Source organism: Phascolarctos cinereus, unplaced genomic scaffold, assembly GCF_003287225.1.
Source record: "Phascolarctos cinereus isolate Bilbo 61053 unplaced genomic scaffold, phaCin_HiC Scaffold_9;HRSCAF=440, whole genome shotgun sequence".
Taxonomy (NCBI): Eukaryota; Metazoa; Chordata; class Mammalia; order Diprotodontia; family Phascolarctidae; genus Phascolarctos; species Phascolarctos cinereus.
In genome coordinates, this window is record NW_027556402.1 from 66,692,673 (window position 1) to 66,716,113 (window position 23,441).

At 39.8% G+C, this 23,441-nt stretch overlaps 1 protein-coding gene across 2 annotated transcripts in view; it reads left to right on the forward strand.

Moving 5' to 3' along the window:
• Nucleotides 1-23,441, forward strand: part of ENPP6 (ectonucleotide pyrophosphatase/phosphodiesterase 6) — a 178,716-nt gene that overhangs the window by 96,006 nt on the left and 59,269 nt on the right. For both annotated transcript variants that reach the window (XM_021007704.2, XM_021007703.2), the window contains exon 3: nucleotides 8,850-8,961. In XM_021007704.2, the coding sequence (XP_020863363.1) occupies nucleotides 8,850-8,961 (112 nt within the window). The remainder of the gene's footprint in view (nucleotides 1-8,849; nucleotides 8,962-23,441) is intronic.

Below are 23,441 nucleotides of genomic sequence, written 5' to 3' on the forward strand. Positions count from 1 at the left end.
AGACCAAACACTTGTGTGACCCTGGGCAAGTAACTTAACCCCAATTGCCTAAAGAAAAAGGGGGAGAAGAAAGCCAAATGACCAAAATCAGAAATGAAAAGAGGAAATACTTGTCATGATTTTTTTTTAAAGAGAAGAAAATGAAATCTGTGAACTATAGGCCAGTAGTCTTATCTTTCATTCCTGGGAAATTCCTAGAACATATTATTTGTGTGAAGATTGTGAATATCTAGAAGAGAAGTAAAGATCAGAAAGAACCACCTAAGTAACATAGTGGGTAGAGCTCTGGGCCTTAAGTTCATATGCTTGCTAGCTGTGTGACCTTGGTCATGTCACTTAACCTCAGTTTCCTCAACTGTAAAGCTGTAAAAAGGGTGATAATTCTGACACCTACTTTGCAGGGTTGTGAGGATCAAATGAGATAATATTTGTAAAAAGTGCATAGCACAGTCCCTGATACATAGTGAGCCATATGTAAATGCTAGCTATTATAATTAACCAACTTGGTTTCATCAAGGACAGGTCATGCCACATTAAATTTATTTCCTTCTTTGACAGAGTTATAAACTGGTAGGTCAAGGAAATGTTGTAAATAGAGTTTATTACCAAATTACCATATGACAAAATTTCTCATGCTATACTTATAGAAAAAATGAAGAGATGCAGGCTAGACTATAGTATAAATAGATATATTTGGGAAAAGTTGTAGGGCCAAAACCAAAGCCTAATTTTCAAAGGTTCAACTTAGAGGGAAGTCTCCAGGGGAATGCCCCAGGGCTATGCTTGATTAAATGCTATTTAACATTTTTATCAGTGACTTTTATTAAGGTCATCAGTGGCATCTTTATTATATTTGAAGATGAGGCAAAAATAGGAAGAGATAGCAAACATGCTGGATTAAAGAGTCAAGATCCTCCCCCCCCCCAAAAAAAAATAACCGGCCAGAATCTAATAAGATGAAATAAAATTGAGATAAATCTCAAGTTTTAAATTTGTGTATAAAAAGTCAACCTAACAAGATTGTGATAGAGGAGACATGGTTGGATAGATGTTTATATGAAAAAGATCTGGGCGTTTTTATAGATTGCAAGCTCTGTATGAATTAATAACGTCAGATAGGAATAAAAAAAGCTAATGTATTCTTGACCTGTTTAAAATGAAGCCTCGGGGGGGATGGAGCCAAGATGGCAGAGAAAAGGCAGGGACTCCCTGAGCTCTCCCAAATTCCCCTCTGAAAACCTTTAAATAATGCCTGAAAACAAATTCTGGCATGGCAGAACCCACAAAAAGACAGGGTAAGACAATTTTCCAGCTCAAGACAACTTAGAAGGTTGGCAGGAAAGGTCTATCACATTGGGGTCCAATGTAGGCTGCTCCAGTACTGGTCACACCTTAGGCAAACCAGCATCAGGCCTTGAGAGTGACCTAATCAGCCATGGCAGCTGCAGCTTCCAGAGCTCTCAGGCTACAGGTGGTAAGGGGGTCATATAACTGGTCAGAAGGAGATAACAGGGATCCTTTTAGCAGGATTCTGTTGCATTGCCCATAAACAGATCCAGGTTGCAGTCTTGGGTCACAGTCTCAGGGCAAGGAGAAGCACTAGCATACCAGAGCTTGTAACCACAGGAAAGTGAAGACCCTGGTCACAGTTCCAGGGCAGAAAAGAGTGCTGCCAGGAGCCAAGATGGTGGAGTGAAAAGGTAGTCGCTCTCACTCTCCCCTATCAACCTCTGAAAACCCAAAAAATATCATCCCAGAAAAAAAAAACCCTGGAACACCTGAACTAGAAGACAGGGAGCAGCAGTGCAGCAGCCTAGCAAACGGGTCTCCCAGTGCCTCAGCAAAAATAAGGGAGACAGAACTACAAGGGGCCCCAGGCAGACAAGTACCCAGGGGCATTCACCTGAAAGGAGGTAAAGAAAACAACCTAAAGGCTTCCTAAAGCCCCAGCCTTGCTGATTCCAACCCAACACCAGGTGAGCCGTAGGAACCCTGAAGCCTCCTATTGTGAAGAAATCCTGAAGCCCAGGTAGTAGAGCAGGCAAACACCAACACCTGGACCTCTGAGTGCCTCAGTGAGGGCAGGGGAAATGGGTGGAAACCAGCTCATAAAACCACCAGGAGCCTCGGCACTCCACCACAAAGGAATCTCCCAGTGCATTAGCAGAAAAGGGAGACAACACTGCAGGGGCCCCAGGCAGATAAACACCCTGCAGCACCCATCTAAAAGGAGCTGAAGAAAGCTAAAGGAAAGGAAAAGCAGGCAACCTAGAATTGCCTGAAAGTTCCAGCCTTGCTGATTCCAGCCCAACACAAGGTAAGCTGCCAGAAACCTACAGCCTCCAATTGCCAGCATAAGAGGCCCCAGCATGCAAAGCCAGTGACCAAGACCTAGGCTCCCAACACAAGAAGCTTGGGTCAGTACCCTCTGTTCCCCAGCAGGAGAGCTCAATCTCTTTAAAGGCCAGGGAATAAAGAAACACCATGAGTAAAAAGAAATACCATAGATTCATATTATGAGAAGAGTGAAGATCAAGACAGAAATTCTGAAGAGGACAACATTGTCAACAAACCCACATCTGCAACAACAAAAGGGAATATGAACTGGTCTGAAGCCCAAAAAGCCTTCTTAGAAGAGCTCAAGAAGGATTTTAATAGTCAAATGAGAGAGGTAGAAGAGTCCTTCAAAAATACAATTGGCCAATTGGAAAAAAAATACACTGAAGAAAACAAGTCCCTAAAAAACACAATTGGCCAATTGAAGAAGGAAGTACAAAAACTAACAGAAGAAAACAATCTGTTAAAAACTAGAATTGGACAAATGGAAACTAATGTCTCTATGAGAGAGCAAGAATCAGTCAAACAGAAACAAAAAAATGAAAAAATAGATGAAAATGTAAAATACCTCATCAGTAAAACAACCGACCTGGAAAATCGACTCAGGAGAGACAATTTAAAAATTATTGGACTACCTGAAAATCATGATGAAAAAAAGAGCCTGGACAGTATCTTTCAGGAAATCATAAAGGAAAACTGCCCTGAAGTCCTAGAACCAGAAGGGAAAATAACCATAGAAAGAATCCACCGATCACCACCTGAAAGAGATCCCAAATTGACAACACCAAGGAATATAATAGCAAAATTCCAAAATTACCAGATGAAAGAGAAGGTGCTGCAAGCAGCCAGAAAGAAACAATTTAAATATCATGGAACCACAGTCAGGATTACACAGGACCTTGCAGCTTCTACATTAAAAGACCGCAGGGCATGGAACATGATATTCCGTAAGGCAAAGGAGCTTGGAATGCAGCCAAGGATCAATTACCCAGCAAAAATGAGCATCATTTTTCAAGGGAGGAGGTGGATATTCAATGAAATAGGAGACTTCCAAACTTTCCTGATAAAAAGACCAGAGCTCAACAAAAAATTTGATCTTCAAGTACAGGACTCAAGAAGGACTTAAAAAGGTAAATGGGACAGAAGATACAATATGTTGTTAATGGGGGGGCTGTTTAAACCCCTACAAGGGAATATGAGACTTGCAACCCTTGAGAACTGTATTGTTATTACACCTTGTTAAAGGAGTATACATAAAGAGGGTGGATATTAGTTGACTTTGATGTAATGATAAAAAAAATCTAATCAAGTGGGTTAAATGGATCCAAATAAGTGGATCAATCTGATCTTAGAAAATGTACTGAGAAAGGAGGAGGCAGACAAGGGTAAATTACATTACAGGAAAAGACACAAAATCCTATTACAGCAGAGGGAAAGGGGGGGAGCATTGTTTGAACCTTACTCTCATCAGATTTGGCTCAAGAAGGGCATAATATAATCAGTTAGGTATAGAAATCTAACTTGCCCTATAGGCAGTAGGAGGGAAAAGGGGAAAGAAAAGGGTGGGGGGAAGAAAGGGAGGAAGAAGCAGTAAGACTAAAGGGAAGAAAAGGGAAAGGGATAATAAAAGGGGAAGGACTGAAGGAGGGGTGGTCAAAAGCAAAACACTAGTGAAGGGGGTAAGGAAAAAGGAGAAAGAAAAGCATAAATGGGGGAAAAAGGATGGAGAAAAAGACACAGATAGTAATCATAACTGTGAATGTGAATGGGATGAACTCTCCCATAAAATGGAAATGGATTGCAGAATGGATTAAAAACCATAATCCTACAATATGTTGTTTACAGGAAACACATTTGAAAAAGAGTGACACATACAGGGTAAAGGTAAAAGGCTGGAGCAGAATATATTATGCATCAGCTGAAGTAAAAAAAGCAGGGGTAGCAATCCTGATCTCAGACAAAGCAAAAGCAAAAATAGATCTAATCAAAAGAGATAAGGAAGGAAACTACATCCTGCTAAAAGGCACCATAGACAATGAAGTAATATCATTACTAAACATATATGCACCAAATGGTATAGCATCCAAATTCTTACAGGAGAAGTTCAGGGAGTTACAGGAAGAAATAGACAGCAAAACTATACTAGTGGGGACCTGAACCTCCCCCTCTCGCACTAGATAAGTCTAACCACAAAATAAACAAGAAAGAAGTTAAGGAGGTGAAAGTTAGGTAGGTAGATCTGGAGAAAACTGAATGGGGATAGAAAGGAATATACTTTTTTCTCAGCAGTACATGGCACATACACAAAAATTGACCATGTACTAGGGCATAAAAACCTCACAATCCAATGCAGAAAGGCAGAAATATTAAATGCATCCTTTTCAGATCATGATAAAAAAATTATATGTAATAAAGGGCCATGGAAAGATAGACTAAAAAATAATTGGAAACTAAATAATCTAATCCTAAAAAATGATTGGGTCAAACAACAAATCATAGAAACAATCAATAATTTCATTCAAGAGAATGACAATAATGAGACAACATACCAAAACCTATGGGATGCAGCAAAGCAGTTCTTAGGGGAAGTTTTATATCTCTAAATGCTTACATAAATAAAATAGAAAAAGAGGAGATTAATGAATTGGGCATACAACTAAAAAAACTAGAAAAAGAACAAATTAAAAATCCTCAACTAAACACCAAATTAGAAATATTGAAAACCAAAGGAAAAATTAAAAAATTGAAATTAAGAAAACTATTGAACTAATAAATAAAACTAAGAGCTGGTTTTATGAAAAAACCAATAAAATAGATAAGCCTTTGGTTAATTTAATTAAAAAAAGAAAGAAGAAAACCAAATTACTAGTATCAAGAATGAAAAGGGTGAAGCTACCACCAAGGAAGAGGAAATTAAAACAATAATTAGGAATTATTTTGCCCAACTATATGCCAACAAATTTGACAATCTTAGTGAAATGGATACATATTTACAAAAATATAAATTGCCCAGATTAACGAAGAGGAAGTAAAATACTTAAATAACCCCATCTCAGAAAAAGAAATTGAACAAGCCATTGATGAACTCCCTAGGAAAAAATCTCCAGGGCCAGATGGATTTACATGCAATTCTATCAAACATTTAAAGAACAATTAATTCCAATACTATATAGACTATTTGGGAAAATAGGTGAAGAAGGAGTCTTACCAAATTCTTTTTATGATACAAATATGGTGTTGATAACCTAAACCAGGAAGAGTCAAAATAGAGAAAGAAAATTATAGACCAATTTCTCTAATGAATATAGAGGCAAAAATTTTAAACAAAATACTAGCAAGTAGATTGCAGCAACTTATCACAAGAATAATACACTATGACCAGGTAGGATTTATACCAGGAATGCAGGGTTGGTTCAATATTAGGAAAACTATCAGCATCATTGAGCATATCAACACAAAACCAACAGAAACCACATGATCATCTCAATAGATGCAGAAAAAGCTTTTGATAAAATACAACACCCATTCCTATTAAAAACACTAGAAAGCATAGGTATAAATGGAGTCTTCCTTAAAATAATAAATAGCATATATCTAAAACCTTCAGCAAGCATTATATGTAATGGGGACAGGCTAGAAGCATTTCCAATAAGATCGGGGTGAAACAAGGATGTCCATTATCACCACTGTTATTCAATATTGTACTGGAAACTTAGCTTTAGCAATAAGAGAAGAAAAAGAAATTGAAGGCATTAGAATAGGCAAAGAAGAAACAAAGATATCACTCTTTGCAGATGACATGATGATATACTTAGAGAATCCTAGAGAATCAAGTAAAAAACTACTTGAAATAATAAACAACTTTAGCAAAGTTGCAGGCTATAAAATAAACCCACATAAATCATCAGCATTTCTATATATTACCAACAAAGCCCAACAGCAAGAGATAGAAAGAGAAATCCCATTTAAACTTACTGTAGACATTATAAAATATTTAGGAGTCTACCTCCTGAAACAAACCCAGGAACTCTGAACACAATTACAAAACACTTTTCACACAAATAAAATCAGATCTAAATAATTGGAAAAACATCAGTTGCTCATGGGTAGGCCGAGCTAATATAATAAAAATGACAATCCTACCTAAGCTAATTTACTTATTCAGTGCCATACCAATCAAACTACCAAAAATTATTTTATAGAGTTAGAAAAAATAATAACAAGATTCATTTGGAAAAACAAAAGGTCCAGAATATCAAAGGAACTAATGAAAAGAAATGCAGGGGAAGGTGGCCTAGCAATTCCAGATCTTAAATTGTATTATAAAGCAGCAATCATCAAAACTGCTTGGTACTGGCTAAGAAATAGGGAGGTGGATCAGTGGAATAGGTTAAATATGCAAGACACAGTAGTCAATGACTATAGTAATCTATTATTTGATAAACCCAAAGACCCCAGCTTCTGGGATAAGAACCCACTGTTTGAAAAAAACTGCTGGGAAAACTGGAAAAGAGTATGGCAGAAACTAGGCATAGACTCAAATCTCACACCACATATGAAAATAAAGTCAAAATGGGTTCATGATTTAGATATAAAGGCTGATACCATAAGTAAACTGGGAGAACAAGGAATAGTTTACCTATCAGATCTATGGAGAACAGAAGAATTCATGACCAAACAGGAGATAGAGAACATTATGGAATGCAAAATGGATCATTTTGATTACGTTAAATTGAAAAGTTTTTGCACAAACAAAGCCAATACAGCTAAGATTAGAAGGAAGGTAGAAAACTGGGAAAGAATTTTTACAACCAGTCTCTCTGATAAAGGCCTCATTTCTAAAATATATAGAGAATTAAGACAAATTTATAAGAACACAAGCCATTCCCCAATTGATAAATGGTCAAAGAATATAAAAAGGTAGTTTTCAGATAAAGTAAACAAAGCTATCTATAGTTATATGAAAAAATGTTCTAAATCACTGATTAGAGAAATGCAAATGAAACAACTCTGAGGTGCCATTCCACACTTATCAGATTGGCTAATACGCCAGAAAAAGAAAATGAGAAACGTTGGAGGGGATGTGGGAAAATTGAGACCCTGATGCACTGCTGGTGGATATGTGAACTGATTCAGCCATTCTGTAGAGCAATTTGGATCTTATATACAAAGGACTATAAAACCAAGCAGGCCCTTTCACCCAGCAATCCCACTACTAGGTCTGTATCCCAAAGAGATTAAAAAAAAAACAAAGGAAAAGGACCTATATATACAAAAATATTTATAGCAGCTCTTTTAGTGTTGGCAAAGAACTGGAAATTGAGGGGATGACCATCAGTTGAGGAATGGCTGAACAAGTTGTGGCATATGACTGTGATGGAATACTATTATGCTGTGAGAAATGATGAACAGGATCCTTTCTGAAAAACACCTGGAAAGACTTACATGAACTGATGCAAAGTGAAATAAGCATTACCAGGAGAACATTGTACACAGTAACAACAATATTGTACAATGATCAACTGTGAATGACTTCTCAGCAGTGCAGTGATCCAAGAGAATTCTGAAGGACTTATGATGAAAAATGCTATCTATCCCCAGAGGGAAAAAAATGGAGTCGTCTGAATGTAGATCAAAGAATACTTTTCTTCTACTTTCTTTATTTTTCTGGGGTTTTTTTAATCTGCGTTTTCTTTCACAACCCAACAAAAATAGAAATGTTTTGTGTGACTGCACATGTATAACCTATATCAAATTGCTTGCCTTCTCAATGAGGGAGGAGGAGACGGAGGGAGAAAGAGAATCTGAAACTCAAATTTTTTAAAAAATTAAATTAAAAATTGTTTTTGCAAGCCATTAGGGAAAAATAAATTACTAAATATTTTTTTAAATAAGTCTACCCTATTAAACATATAAATCTGCCTCTTCCCTCTAATCACAGGCACCATTATGATCTCCATATCCTATATCAATCATTCTTGAAGATGCTGAGGGTGGAAGGAATTATTAAAGCCCTCTTTTCTACACACACACACACACACACACACACATCCTTCATGCCAATAGCTAGCAGGTAACAAGGTCAATGATAAAAATGACAACATTGCCAACTATTTTCCTAAATGCTGGCTATTACCCAAAAACAAGGTAACATGAGGAATTAATGGCAGAGTTAAGACTAAAATTCATATCTCCTGTATCCTAGCCTAATGTTCTTTCATAATAGCAGGCTGTCCCCTCACGTTGTTGTTGTTTGGAGGCAACCAGCATTAATTGACTTGCCCAGGGTCACACAGCTAGTAAGTGAGGCCAAATTTGAACTCAGGTCCTCCTGACTGTGGAGCTGGTGCTCTATCCATTGGGCCACCTAGCTGCCCCCCGCCTCCTCATTTTGAGAAAATTAAAATGGTTTTCGTTTTAATGATAGTCACAGCCCTTGCTAAATGCTCATACAGTTTAATAGAGTTAAAGAAAGTAATCATGCTTATCTTTTTTTTTTTTTTCCTTCTTAGGCTGTGAGGTTGAAATCCTGGGTGTCAGACCTTCTTACTGTCTAGAATATAAAAATGTCCCAACGGATACTGATTTCGCCAATGCAGTCAGTAACGCTCTTGACTCTTTCAAGTAAGTGCCCCCAATTCTAAGGTACACACCATGGCCCATCCTTATTTTCAGCACCTACAATGAAAGGAGCTCAGCACAAGATCAGACTTGTGCAGATAAAGAGTTGTGTAGGAGAAGGCAATGAACTCTTGAAGTCAACAAGCATTTATTAAGTGTCTATCATGTGCCCAGCACTGTGCTCCTGCTCTTAAGGAGCTCACAGTTTAATGAGAGACATGACATGCAAAAAACCATGTACAAGTATGATACATTCAGGATAAATTAGAAATAATCTCAGAAGGAAGGCACTAAGATTAAGGAAGATTAAGGATTGGGAAAGATTTCTTCTTGGAGAAGGTGGTACTTTCAGTGAGAAGTCTTTCTCATTTCCCTCTCAATTCCAGTGCTTTCCCTCTGTTAATTATTTCGTATTTATCCTGTATATTTGTATATATTTGTTTGCGTATTGTCTCCTCCATTAAATTGTTAGCTCTTTTAGGGCAGGGACTATCTTTCGCCACTTTTTTGTATCTGCAGCATTCAGAATAATGCCTGGCACGTAGTAGGTGATTAATACGTGTTTACTGATTGATTGACTGATTCATTTGAAGGAAGCCAGGGAAGACAGGAAGCAGAGAGGGCAGCTTGAAGTGACAGCTGTTCCTGTAAATAAATGAGGACAAATAGAATCAGATTAGGATGGCCTTAGTAAATTCACTTAAAACGTAGACAAGGTAAAAGATCAGGAGAAAGACAGATAGACAAGATCTATGGGTGCCTGAGTTTCCTCATATACGTGATAGGAAGGAACAGGAAGCAGGGATGCTGAACAGTTAATTCTGTTCCTACGCCTACAGTTGTCTCTTCTAACCCTGCCAGGGTTATTGGGAAATGATTAGAATACTGTCATAGAGCCAAAGTGGGAACAAGAGGTTTTCTTAGAAACATCTAGTCTCTGGTTTTTAAGATATCACAACTCCCAAGCACAGGACCCAGAGTATTCACCACCATACCTGGTGAAGTATAGTCCCAAGTTTGTTTTCTTTTTTTTTTTTTTTTTCGGGGCAGGGGAGGCCAGGTATTACACTGAAAGTGATTTTCGTGATCATTCACTGAAGTCCTCGTCCGATGCCTTTTGGCAGTATTGATATGACCCTGGGATTTTGAGGGCTATGCCTTCCAGGGGAGAAAGGCTCTGGCAGATTCTACCAACCTTGAAGGGCTTCAGATACTAACACTGGTGGCAGACCATGTGTCCATCATCCGAGTACCAGCCTGGCTAAATTTAAAAAGTGTCATTGTCAAAAGGTGGGCCACCAGATAGAGGATACTTTTGACTATAGCCACTTGGCACATGGTAGATTGATTATAAGTCATATTAGTGGGGAGGGGCTTAGCTCAGTAGCCTGTCTAAATTGAGAACCAGGCATAAAGCAGAACCAGAAAGAGAGATGAAGTTAGTGACCTCTCTTAGACCCTTTGACTACATATCAACCTATGGCCACAAGTGAGATCGTCTGGAATGCAATAGCCCCACAATTCTTGATAAATGTCTACTAACAGCCACCAAAATCTAGAGAAGTCCAGTGCTCAAAAGTTCTCTGTAAAAGACCAGTTAAGGTATGCTTCTATGTCTTCTGGCTTATTGCTGAAATACCGTGTAACTCATGTTTGATCAAAGTATCTACAGCAGAGACACTTGTCCATTGGTAGTTTTGGAACAGCTTCCTCTGGCCAATCCATCTTCTGACCAGTTTTTCCTCTTGTTCTTCTGTTCTTTTTCCAAAGATGGTAAGGTCATTCAAGAACAGCTACAATTTCAGAGAGTTCATGTCTCTAACCTACCTTTTCCAAAAAACTATTGAAGGGTGGCAAGTGGGCACTCCTGAGTGTATACAGGCAAACTGATAGAATCCATGTGGGCAGAGAGTGGCTAAATTGTTCTCCACTGCCTTAAAATTCTGGTAGCATGCCCTCTATCAGTTCATTATTGAAAGTCGTTGAATGCCTGGTGGACAGCCCAAGGCATCTTGAACACCTGGCATACTGTAATTGTCCACTTAAGTTCTCTTGCTCAAAGTCCAATTGTCTATGGGGAATGGTGAGGGAAACAAGAATTAAGTGCCTACTATGTGCCAGGCACTGTGCTATGTGATTTATAAATATTCTCTCATATGACCCTCACAACAACCCAGGAAGGTAGATACTATTATTATCCCCCATTTTACAGTTGAGGAAACTGAGGCAGATAGCAGTTAAGTGATTTGCCCAGGGTCAAACAGCGAGTATCTGAGGTCAGATCTTAACTCAAATCTTCCTGACTCCAGGCCCAGAACCCTATTTACTTCACCACCTAGCTGCCTATTCATATTTTATTTGGTGATTCTTCTTCCACCCCATGATGATAGGTAGATGTTGCTGGATGCTGTGTGGATATCAATTATCAGCAGTTCTTTCAGATGGTTTCTGAGATCTTCCATCACTGACAGGGGGATCTTCTGTTATTGCTGAGGTAATGAGCTGGATTTTATGGGTTGTTTCTTGGACACATTCCACATTACACTTGTCCAATGAGAAGACACTTGTCCTCCTTCTATACTTCTATCCCTCCCTCTCCTATTCTTCATGAAGGTACCAGGGAATAGTCAGTTTACTATGGATCTATTCCTGAGCTGGAGAAAACAGTAAGTCTTGTGAGGTTCTCTAGAATGACTTATTTTCGATGATCTTCTTTTCAGTTCTTGCATAGGGTAGATACATAGATGTGCAAGTTTCGCTGTCTAGCTATCAAGTCCCAGATTTCTTCTTATGGTATTCTGCTAATGTCTAAAATAGTCTGGAAATGGTCCCGGTCAATGGTAGGACTCCAGAGATGTTCACTACATCTGGACCTCTCAAAGCCAAAGCATCTACATTCCTGTTGACAAGAACTTCCATATAATCTTGAGATTCATGCTGATATAGCCCAAATCTGGATGATTCTTGTTACCCACAGAGCCTTGAATTTTCATAGAATTTAAAGTTTTTTTTTTTCTCTGAATGTCTTCTCTTGTAGAACAATTGGAATACAATAGACCTTTGAGAGCTACTGTCCAGCACAATAGGACACTTTACATCTTTGACCTTCAGAATTACTTCTGCATGAAGACCACTGGTGATAGATAGCATCAGGCTTCCCCTTATCTTCAGGGTCCTAATAATCTGTCCGTGGCTTAATTCTCATTTCTCAAAGCAAGTCTAGTGAGCATCAACTTCTGCTAAACCAGGTCTCCATTATCCTCTCAAATGCAATCCAGCATGCACTTGTCCATCCAGACCACAGCCATGGTAGAAAATAGGTCCACCCCTTTTCTGGTTCTCTGTTGGTGACATCTTTACATGACTGTTATGACCTCTTATCTACTGATCTGTTGCTCCTCCAGGTAGAATGGTTCTTGCAGTACTTACTTTATTTTGCAGTGCAATATGTGCAAATCAATTTGTAAACTCTAAAATGCTATATAAATACAGATTATAGTTTTTATTGTATTTTAATGCCAGAAAATTCTACTTTCTATGGTTCATAGGCAGGAATGCTGGACTTAGCATTAGGAGAAATCTTGATACTGACCATAGACAAATCTCTTCAGCCTCAGTTTCCTCATCTATAAAATAGGGATAATAATATCTATATTACTTTCTGTTCAGAGTTGTTGTAAGGATCAGTTGAGATAATTATGTAATGCACTTTGCAAACCTCAAAGCACCATTATGAATATAATAATAACAATATTTATAATTAGTGGTAAATCAAGTTGTTACAGTAAAAGCTCAAAACCTCTTGTGGGTAATAATAATAAAAATGATAGTTGTTCACATTGATATGGAACTTATATAAAGTACTTTTCTTACGACACCCACATAAGTGATAGATTGGGCAAGTATTATTATCTCTATTTTTATGTATGAGGCTCAGTGGAGCATAGGTAGGTAAGTTATGGTCGGAACATAAATCCAGAAGCTTCTGGGTCCTAAGACCAATGCTCTTTCTGCTGTACCCTATTACATAGGAAGCACGTTTTTTAAATATATGGGGACGCATTTTCAAGCCTGTCCTTGGGCATACAAATGCCTCAATGGAAAGAGGGCTTATTTTGGAAGCTCTGGATTCAAATCCCAGCTTTGTGCAACCTAGGGCGAGTCACTTAACCTTCTCTGGCCTCAGTTTCCTAAACTATAAGATGAGGTTCAACTAAATGGCCTCCAAGGCTCTTTCCAGTTCTAAACATAGGTTCCTACGACCCTTGCATGCAGTGGTTGCTTAATAAATGCTTGTTGACCTGAATTGAGTGAGTTCGCAGCTCTCCAGTTCCGAGACTTTGTCCCAGTCTGCTGCATGTACGCAGTAGTTTCTTGAAGCTCGCTCTGGCTGGCGCAGACTGAGATGGCCTGTCTAATCAAGATCCCGGGTGTCTGGGAATGTTTTGATGCTGTGTTCTGTGGCTCTGCTTTCCATCACTGCCACCAGGAAGTGATTGGAAGCAGCTGGTCCCGGGGCTGCTGGCTGAGTTCCGCCCTTGGCTTCCTTCAACAGCTGTTCCCTACACTGCTGTGTCACTCTGTGGGGGAACAGCCTACCTGCTTCCTACAGCTGTTCTGTCCAAGCCCCTGACAGAAAGAGCTTTCTCCTCTTCACAAAGAGAGTGAGCGAGAGGCTTGGTGGAGTCATTTCATTATTGAGGCTGTTTAGCTGATGTAGAATGTAGCAGCCTGCCTAAGAATGAGGCCCCACATCTTATTAGCCTCATTTGCCAGATAAAAGGGTCAGTCAAGGTGATGTCCAAGGTCCTTTTAGGTCCTGAGTTTCTGGTGATAAGTAATTCTATCAAGGAAGCTAGATGATGCAGTGGATAGAGCGGTGAGCCTAGAGTCAGGAAGACCCACCTTCATGAGTTGAAATCCAGCCTCAGACAGTTACTAGCCATGTCACCTTGGGTAAGTCACTTTACTATGTTTGCCTCAGTTTCCTCATCTGTAAAATGAGCTGGAAAAGGAAATGGCAAACCACTCCAGTGTCTGTGCCAAGAAAACATCAAATGGGGTCACAAAGAGTCAGACATGACTGACATGACTCAACAATGATCTTATCCTTCTCACTGAATTCTAGGATGCCAATATAATGGATAAGAACTCAGTGTTGGCAATAAATGCCCCAGAGAGAATGGAAAATATCATGAGAGGAAGAAGAAGTGGGTTTGAATCCTGGCTTTGCCTCTTGCCACCTGTGTGACCTGGGGCAGTCACTACACCTCTGGGCCTCACTTTCCTCATTTGTAAAATGAGTGTTAGACTAATTGATGTCTAAAGACCCTTTCAGCTCTAATCTATGACCGTATGTGTTCCACATATGGCTCTGGCTATTTGTTTCCATAATAGGTCCAGCACCGCTATGGCCCCGCAAAGAAGTGTGGTGTGGTGGAAACAGTGCTAAGCTGGCAGTTGGAGAACGGGGGTCCTAATCCCAACTCTGCCCCTTTCCCAGCTGGGTGATTCTGGGAAAGCCACTTAACTTCCTGATTCTGTTGTGTGGCTATGGATAATAAATACATACCACCAGCCTCATAAGTTTATTGTAAAGAAAGTATTCATAGAAATGAGTTGTTATTACACTTATTATTGTATGCATGAGCTGTGTAATTGGAGAGGGACCATGGAGTTCTGCCTGTCAAAGCATATTTTTTCCCTCCTGCCTGCTGCAGACATATGGTGCTTGGGAAGGGAGGGGCAATCCTCTCCATGAACACATTAGCGGAGATGACTTCATCCTATTAACTAGATATCATACTTGTATGACCTTGGATGGTAATAATAATAATGATAACAACAACTCACATTTATATAATTCTACTGAGCCTGAATAAATATCTTTGTTAACTTCTGCTCATTGCCCAGGCCCACCTGAATAATTCTAAGTTTTTCTTCTGCACAATAATCCTTCAGATCCTTAAAAACAGCTCTCATGCATTCCAACCTCCTCTCAAGTCTTCTTTTCTCCAGGCTAAATGTCCTGCCCTTTATGTGGCATGTTTTCAAGGCCCTTTCCCCAGGAGTGTGCTAGTAAATGTTTAACAACCAGCTCTCAAAAAAAAAGTGCACAGGACACATTTAAGCTTAATTGAGATTGTTAACATTTTCTCCATCACTTTTTAAACTAGACAGTCAACAAAACAATAAACCAAGCACTGATTTGTAGCATTTTCCAATTTCTGAAGTGAACAATCAGCTCTCAAGAACCAGATCCAGCGCACCCGTTTCACCATCCTGTAGCTGGCCAATAACGTCATTCATAAAACATGGGATTCAAAACTGATCACAATACTCTAAATCATGCTTCTTAAACTGTGGGTCGCAACCACATGTGGGGTGGTGAAAAATTTGGCAATAGTAAAAGGTTTCTGAATTTGCAACAACCAAAAATTAATTAAAAATCAAACACGTGATGAATGCAAGGTGTTTCTGGCAGCACTTGCCCATGGTGCATCACGCAACTTCACTGCAGCCTTGGTCCTGAACACAAAGCATGCAGACTTTGCACAGCGCACGCCATCACACCACACAACACAAATGAACACTGCGGAAATGTGAAAAGGGGTCACAAGTGGAAGACGTTTAAGAAGCCCTGCTCTAGATGTGGTCAGACCAGGGCATGTTAGGACGCTATAACTCATACAATATAACCCAAGATTTCATCCATGACTTTTCTTGGCTGCCATACATCAATCACACTGTTGACTTATATCGAACATACAGTACACGAAACACCACCCCCACCCAATTATTTTCAGTTGTTCAATTTTCATGTTGTTTAGCTATACCTTCTTCATCTCGTACTCACAAAGGTAATTTAAAAAACCCCTACTTAAAACTTCACAGGAATCTTCACTGAATTTCATCGTATTAGATCCAACCCAGTGTTCTGGTATGTCAGGGTCTTTTCAGATTCCAATCCTGTCATCCAGTGAGTTAGCTATCCCACCCAGCTTTGGGTCATCTGAAAATTTGATTGGCATGCCATCTAGTATATCATCCAAGTTATTGATTCCAATATTAGATAGCACAGATCCCTGGGGGACTCTCCTAGGCACTGCCTTCTACAGGTACAGTGAACCTTTAAGACTGTTCTTTGGGTCCATCCATTCAGGCAGTTCTGAATCCTGAACTATCCTGAACCAGTACTATCATCTAGCCCACATATTTCCATCTTGTTCATAAGGAGAGCAGGAAAGATTTGGTAAAATTCTTTGCTAAACTCAAGGGAAATTTTCTCGTCTCTGTCTCTGTCCCTGTCTCTCTTTGTCTCTCCAGATGTATGTGAGTGTATACATATGTATGTATGTATTGTATGTATGTGTATAGTTTTGTTAGGGTTCTCAAAGTGGTGGATGAGGGGAATCATAGATTATTAGTTAGGTAGAGAGATAAATGGATAGAAAGATGGATAGATAGATAGGTAGGTAGATAAATAGATAATAGAGCATTTATTAAGCCTTTACTATGTGCCAGGGACTGTGTTAAGTGCTAAGAATATAAATACAAGGAAACAAGACCATCCTTGCCCTCAAAAAATGTTGTAGTTGTTGTTTTTCAGTCAGGTCTGACTCTTTTTGACCCCATTTGGGATTTTCTTGGTAAAGACACTGGAGTGGTTTGCCATTTCCTTTGCGGGCTCATTTTACAGATGAGGAAACTGAGACAAATAGGGTGAAGGGACTTGCCCAGGGTCACACAGCTAGTAAGTGCCTGAGGCCAGATTTGAACTCTGGATGATGAGTCTTTCTGACTCCAGGCTCAGGGCTCTAGCCACTACTCCACCTAGCTCAAAAAGCTTACATTCTAATTAAGGGAGACAGCATATAAAGGGGATCTTGAAAAGGAGGCAGTAGCACCCAGTGACATAATTTGGATTGGGTTCCCAAGAGGGGATGTGGAAGCCTGGTTCTGGGCAAGATGCGAACTTTGATTCAAGGGTAGTTTTGGGGTGGGGTCCAAGAGTATTTTGTATTTATTCATTGTGTTTATTTTGTATCTATTCTCTTTTCATTTATTCTGTATTGACTTCTATATATGTCCTTGTTGTGTTATGTCTACCTAATTCTCCTGCCCCCTTAGAATGCAAGGTCTTTGCCAAGAGAGATTGTTTTATCCTTTGTATTTGTATGCCCAGTACTTAGCCAGCCAACCCTGACACATTGTAGGGAAAGACTGGTGACTTACTGATGGCCTCTGAGGTCCCCTGCAGCTCTCTATCTATAATCTTATCATTCTGTGACCAAATCTGGCTTTTTCTTCCCTAAATCCTGGCTTGGACCCCACTCTTCTTCTCTCAGGTGGGTATGTGCCAGCACTTAGCAAAGGGTTTGATATATAACAAGTGATTAATAAAAATGCCTGTCTACTCATTCATTGCCTCAGCCCTGACAATTGCCCCAATCACACCAGCAGGAGTGAGCTGCCCCAACTGCAAGGGTTACAGCGTTACAGCAGTCAGCTCCCCAAGTGTGTCACTCAGCCATTCAGTTGTTCACAAGCTCCTCTAGGTCAGCTATATATGTGCAATTCTTTGACAGACTCTAAGTAAATGAGAGAGAGAGACAGAGACAGAGGGATCTACATCTACACATAAATCTTAGACTGTATATGTATTTTGTGTGTCTGTGTATTTTTGTGTCTATATAACTTCATCTATCTATCTATCTTGATAGAGTTATTAGACTGATAAACATATCACTGGCTAGGAAGGAGGTCAGAAGAATCAGAGATATAGAGACAGAGAGATCATCAGGTAAATTGTGTATGTGCAATTCTTTGCTAAACTCTAGATAAATTATACACGCACCTCTCTTCCTTCCTTCCTTCCTTCCTTCCTTCCTTCCTTCCTTCCTTCCTTCCTTCCTTCCTTCCTTCCTTCCTTTCTTTTTTCTTTCTTTCTTTCTTTCTTTCTTTCTTTCTTTCTTTCTTTCTTTCTTTCTTTCTACCTACCTACCTATCTACCTATCTATCCACCTACCTACCTACCTATCTGTAAATATTTAAGTGAAAAGTTGGTTTCACTAACACAATAGCTTCACCTGATATTGTATATCTCATTCAGCATTCATAGTACCCTTACCTCTGTAAGGAAGGAGGAATGTATGTGAATGCACATATATATGCATGTAATCATATATATTTATAAATTGTGTATATCATATATACATTTTATACACGCTCATACATGTAGGTTATCTAAAATTTAGCCAAGAATTTCACATATGTGATATGCCAGGTGCTACTAAGTAGCACAGTGCATACCATGCCAGGCCTAGAGACAGGAAGACTCATCTTTCTGAGTTCAAATCCAGCCTCAGACAATTACTAGCTGTCTGACCCTGGGCAAGTCACTTAACCTTATTTGCCTCAGTTTCCTTATCTGCAAAATAAGCTGGAGAAAGAAATGGCAAACCATTCTAGTATCTTGGCCGAGAAAGCCTCAAATGGGGTCACAAAGAGTCAGATACAGCTGAAAAACAACTGAACAACAGTATACCTAGAGAAAACATGTATATATACACATATATGTATATATGTGTATATATATGTAATATATGATCATACATATGCCAACGCGTATGTGACTTCTCTGACTTATCAATCTTACCAGACTGTGTCAAAGAAGAAAAGGAGGTTTGTCTGACATGATTTGACCTGTTCTTGATGAAGTGCAACCGAATTTCTGGGTTCTCCATATTCTGCTCTAGATTTCACCAGTCAACTCCTTCACATTACATTCTAGAATTTTGTGTGAACTCAATTTCATACCAGCAAATAACTGACTTGTGGGAATCATTTACTTTCCTTACAACTGCCCTGTCAGGCTGGTACTACAGGCATTATTATCATGGTCATTTTACAAGTTGGGCCACTGGGGCTCAGAAAGATTAAGTGCCTTGCTCTCAGTCACACAGTGCTCAAATACTAGGTCTCCTCTGATATGTCTCCTGAACCCATGGACAGCCTTCTTTCCATGAGACAATGCCATCTCTCCCACCAACCACCCTGTCTCTCACTACCTCTTACTGTAGACTTCTCAGACAGACTGGAAAAGTAGTTCGTAACAGCCTTGAACAATAAGCATTTATGAAGGAGCCCTCCTGCTGCTTGGGCTCTGCAGACCATGCCTCAACATCAGCACCAGGCTCAAGGTCCCAGAATTCCTAAGACAGCCCCTTGGGCCCATGCCCCAGGCTGTCCTGCAGAAACAAGCATCAATCAGCACATTATTGGTATGGGGTGGGGGTGGAGGAGAGAAGCTGTCATCATACACTTCACTGCTGCTAGGTCTGGCTGGCTAAGCTGACTGGAAATGATCCAGGCAGTTGGCTGCAAGACTGGTCCCAGCAGACACACAGCATCACAAAAGGTCTGGTCAAGGAATGATGGTGCTATGGAAATATGGGTCCTGCAAGCTGTTCTTTTGTCAAGTTCCAGAATACTGAAAAACCTATCAAAAGCTCATTCATCCAGGGCCCCAGAGTTTCAGCAGCTGCTAATGCCAATAAAAGGAAACCAAAGACTACGAAATGGTTCTTCACACAGGTCACAGGGGAGCCATCATCTCTTTTCAGATCCCTTTACCCCTCCTTGCTTTCTCCAAGGAAGAGGAATAAGAGTCTGGAGAAGAAAGAGGACTCGATTTACCTGCTCTAGACACAAAAAGTAAGATAAGCATTGGAAAGGGAAGGAGAGAGGGGAAAGTACACAGGAAAAGTAACAAGGAAAGGCAGGGGAAGGAGGGAAGGAAGGAAGGAAGGAAGGAAGGAAGGAAGGAAGGAAGGAAGGAAGGAAGGAGGAAGGAAGGAAGGAAGGAAGGAAGGAAGGAAGGAAGGAAGGAAGAAGGGAGAGAGGGAGGGAGGGAAGGAAGGAAGGGAAGGAGGGAGAGAGGGAGGAAAGAAGGGAGGGAGGAAAGAAAGAAAGAAGGGAGGAAGGAAGAAGGGAAGAAGGAATGAAAGAAAGAAGGAAAGGAGGAGGAAGAAGTGACAGAGATGGAAGAAAAGGAGGAAAAGAGGAAGAAGGAAAGGAGAAAGGAAGGAAGGATAGAAGAGAGGGAGGAAAGAGGGAGAAAGAAGTGACAAAGGAAGGAAGAAAAGCATGGAAAGGATGAGAAGGAAGGGAGGGAGGGAAGAGAATGGAGGAAAGAAGTAAGAAATGAAGGAAAGGAATAAAGGAAGAAAAGAAGTAGAAGAAGGAAGAGGAAAAGGGACAAACTTCCTCAATCTCTTCTTCCTTCTTCCCAATTCATTTTTTCCTCCATTTTATAAAAAAGAGTTTTATTATTGCCTTTTGTTTTTACACTGAAGCATTTCTCTTCTATTCTGGCATTGAATCCCTTCCTTGAAACAAAGAAAGATATTTAAACAAAACCAAGTGACAAAATGACCTCATCTGATACTGTATACCTCTGTTTGTATCCATGGACCCTCTCCTCTCTGCTGAGGTGGGAGGAGCGTTTCATCATCAGCTTTTTGGGACCAGAATTAGGCATCACAATCAAATGGAGCTCAGTTGCCTTTCAATGCTTTTTTCGTTGTATTTCATGGTTCTGCTCACTTTCCTCTGCATCAGTTCATACAAGTCTTCCCACAGTTTCCTCAATGTATCCTGCTCTTGCTTACTGATGAAGTAATAATACTCTATGACATTTATATATTCCACTTTGTTCAACTATTCTCCAATTTATGAGCAACTGCTTCATGGGTTGGTTTTGTTTTGGTTTGCTTTTGCTACTATAAAGCATGCTACTAAATATTTCATGCTATACTTTCCAAGCATCACAGAATTAGAGGCAGAATGGACCTTAGAAAATAGCAAGAGCAACTCCCTCATTTTACAGATGGAGATTGAGCGACTTGCCCAAGGTTAACACAGGTGATTAGGGTCAGAGCTGGGATTTGAACCCAGGCTTTCTGAATCCAAACTCAGTATTCTTTCTACTGTCTCCTGCTCCTTCTGAAGGCACTTTAGAGACTTCTCCTTATGGCAAAGCAGAATCAGAGAAGGGACATGATACATTTAATTAAGGAGTTTTTAAGGGCCAAGAGTCAGATCCTAAATTGATAGCAAATTTGCTGGTGGATAGGATGGTCCCAGCTCTCCCTGGACAAACTAGAACAGCAGCTTTCTTTTCCAACAGGAGCCTGGGAAGCCAGGCTAGAGGCACCAGAGGAGCTCAGGAAAGTTAGCTCATGATGGCCACACATGTTTCTGGCTGATCTCCTGGGCCTCAAGGCTATAAATAACCAGGAACATATCTGTAGACATTTGCACCCATCTTTTCTGAATGCTGCCATTCAGTTACAAATGAGCTGAGTGGTGACATGATCCAGGATTCATGTGAAAAACACCTGGTGACTATGACTTTGCTTAACTCTGAACAGGCTAGAGCTCTCAGGCCCCTGCAAATTGCCTGGTGAGTAGAGGAACATTCATATAGGAAAAAAAAATTAGAGAGACATCATTTGAGGGCCACAGATAGCTCAGATTTGGGGCATCTTTTAGTGACAACTTCATTCCATGAAGCTACCCAATGAACCTGTGACCATTGCCTGGATGGGGCAGAGAATTAGTGGCTATGGTATGTGCATGTTAAGATGGCCCAGAGATTACCAGGATGCATCACAGTAAAATCTCCAGAATTCTCCCAGAAGTACTTCATGGAGCTTCATCAATGTCACAGTAGCCTCAGTTATGCAAGGTGGCCCCTGCTTGTGAAATTAATCAATCAATATACATTTATTAAGTGCCTACTGTGTGCCAGGCACTGTGCTAAGTGCTGGGCATACAGAAAGATGCAAAAGACACTCCTGGGCGTTAGGGGGAGAATAGCAAATAAGTATATACAAACAGGCTAAATACAGGATAAATAGGAAATAATCAAGGGAGGGAAGGCACTAAAATCATGATAGGTTGGAAAAGGTTCCTGTAAAAAATGAGATTTGATGTGCAACTTAAAGGAAGTTTCTATTTGTAGCAATTCATGGCGACATTAAACTGGATTTTTTGCACATTCAACTATAAATCTGGGTGTAGAGAAGCCTGGGACAGGTCATCAAACAAAGTAAGCCAAAAAAAAAAAAGAAAGAAAAGATGGGATGTGATTAGATGATTTCTAAGATACTCCCAGTGCTAATATTGTAGAATATAGGAGTGGGAAGGAACCCCAGAGACTAGCTGGTCTAAACCACATCTGTTCATGTGTCTCTGATTGCAACATCGCCAAGTGGTTATCTAGCCCTGGCTTGATGACCTCCAATGAAGGAAAACCCACTACTTTCCAAGGCAGCACATTCCAATACTGGGATTTTTTTTTTTGAGGCAATCAAGATTAAGTGACTTACCTAGGGTCACACAGCTAGTAAGTGGCTGAGGCTGGATTTGAACTCAGGTCCTCCAGACTCCAGGACTGGTGCTCTATCGTGCCACCTAATGGTCCCAGATTTGTTTGTTTGCTTAGTGCAATTCTGTTTATTTGGTATTATACCATTCATACTCCAAAGGTATCTCAAGGGCCAGATTTTGTTGGGTAGATTATGTGGCATTGTTATTGATAGGTATCTAGAGGTGCTGATAATTACAACCTCTGTTTCAGATTTGCAAAATATTTTTCATATGTTATTTCATTTGAGCCTGACACTAACCCTTGAAGTAGATGCTAATATTAATTTCCCCCTTTTTATAGATAAGGAAACGGGGACTGAGAGAAGTTAAGTGACTTGTACAGGGTCACACAGCTATTAAATTTCTGAATCAGAATTTGAACTTAGGTCTTTCTGGTTCCAAGTTTAGGGTTTTGTCTACTACACCAGAAAAATTTTCCTGAGATAATCTAAATCCATCTAGCTATCTATGACTATAGAGTTTAAATCTATAAATAATTATATATAAAATCTATATGTAACTATATATTCCTAGTCTGCCCTCTGGATACAAATGTGCCTGGGGCTAATAACTCAATTGGAATTGTGAAGTGTTAAATTTTCATTTGCCTGATTACTAAGCTATAAGGACCAAGGAAACAACATCAGGGAGATTTTGCCTCCTTGCAGCCAATTCCAACATGGCAAAGGGAAGTCTCTGTTCTGAAGGTATCATGAGAGGGTACAAACTGCAAGGCATAGCAGAAGCTGTCTAATCAAACCCCTTCATTTTATAGGTGAGGAGCCTGAAGTCCAATAAATGGCTTGCCCAGGGTCTTATGGGTAGTAAGTGACAAAGATATTCAGAAAGTTCGCCATTATGTCTGGGAATCTCATATGGGAGACACACTGAGTTGGTTCATACCACATAATCATTAACTTGTGGGACTCTATAATCACTTGCTTTCAGTTCTCTAGAGACCCAGAAAGAGTTAGAATTAGTCATTCCCACATTAGCAAGTGTGAATAAAGATAATAGCATCTGTGAGCAACACCTAGATAATGTCTATT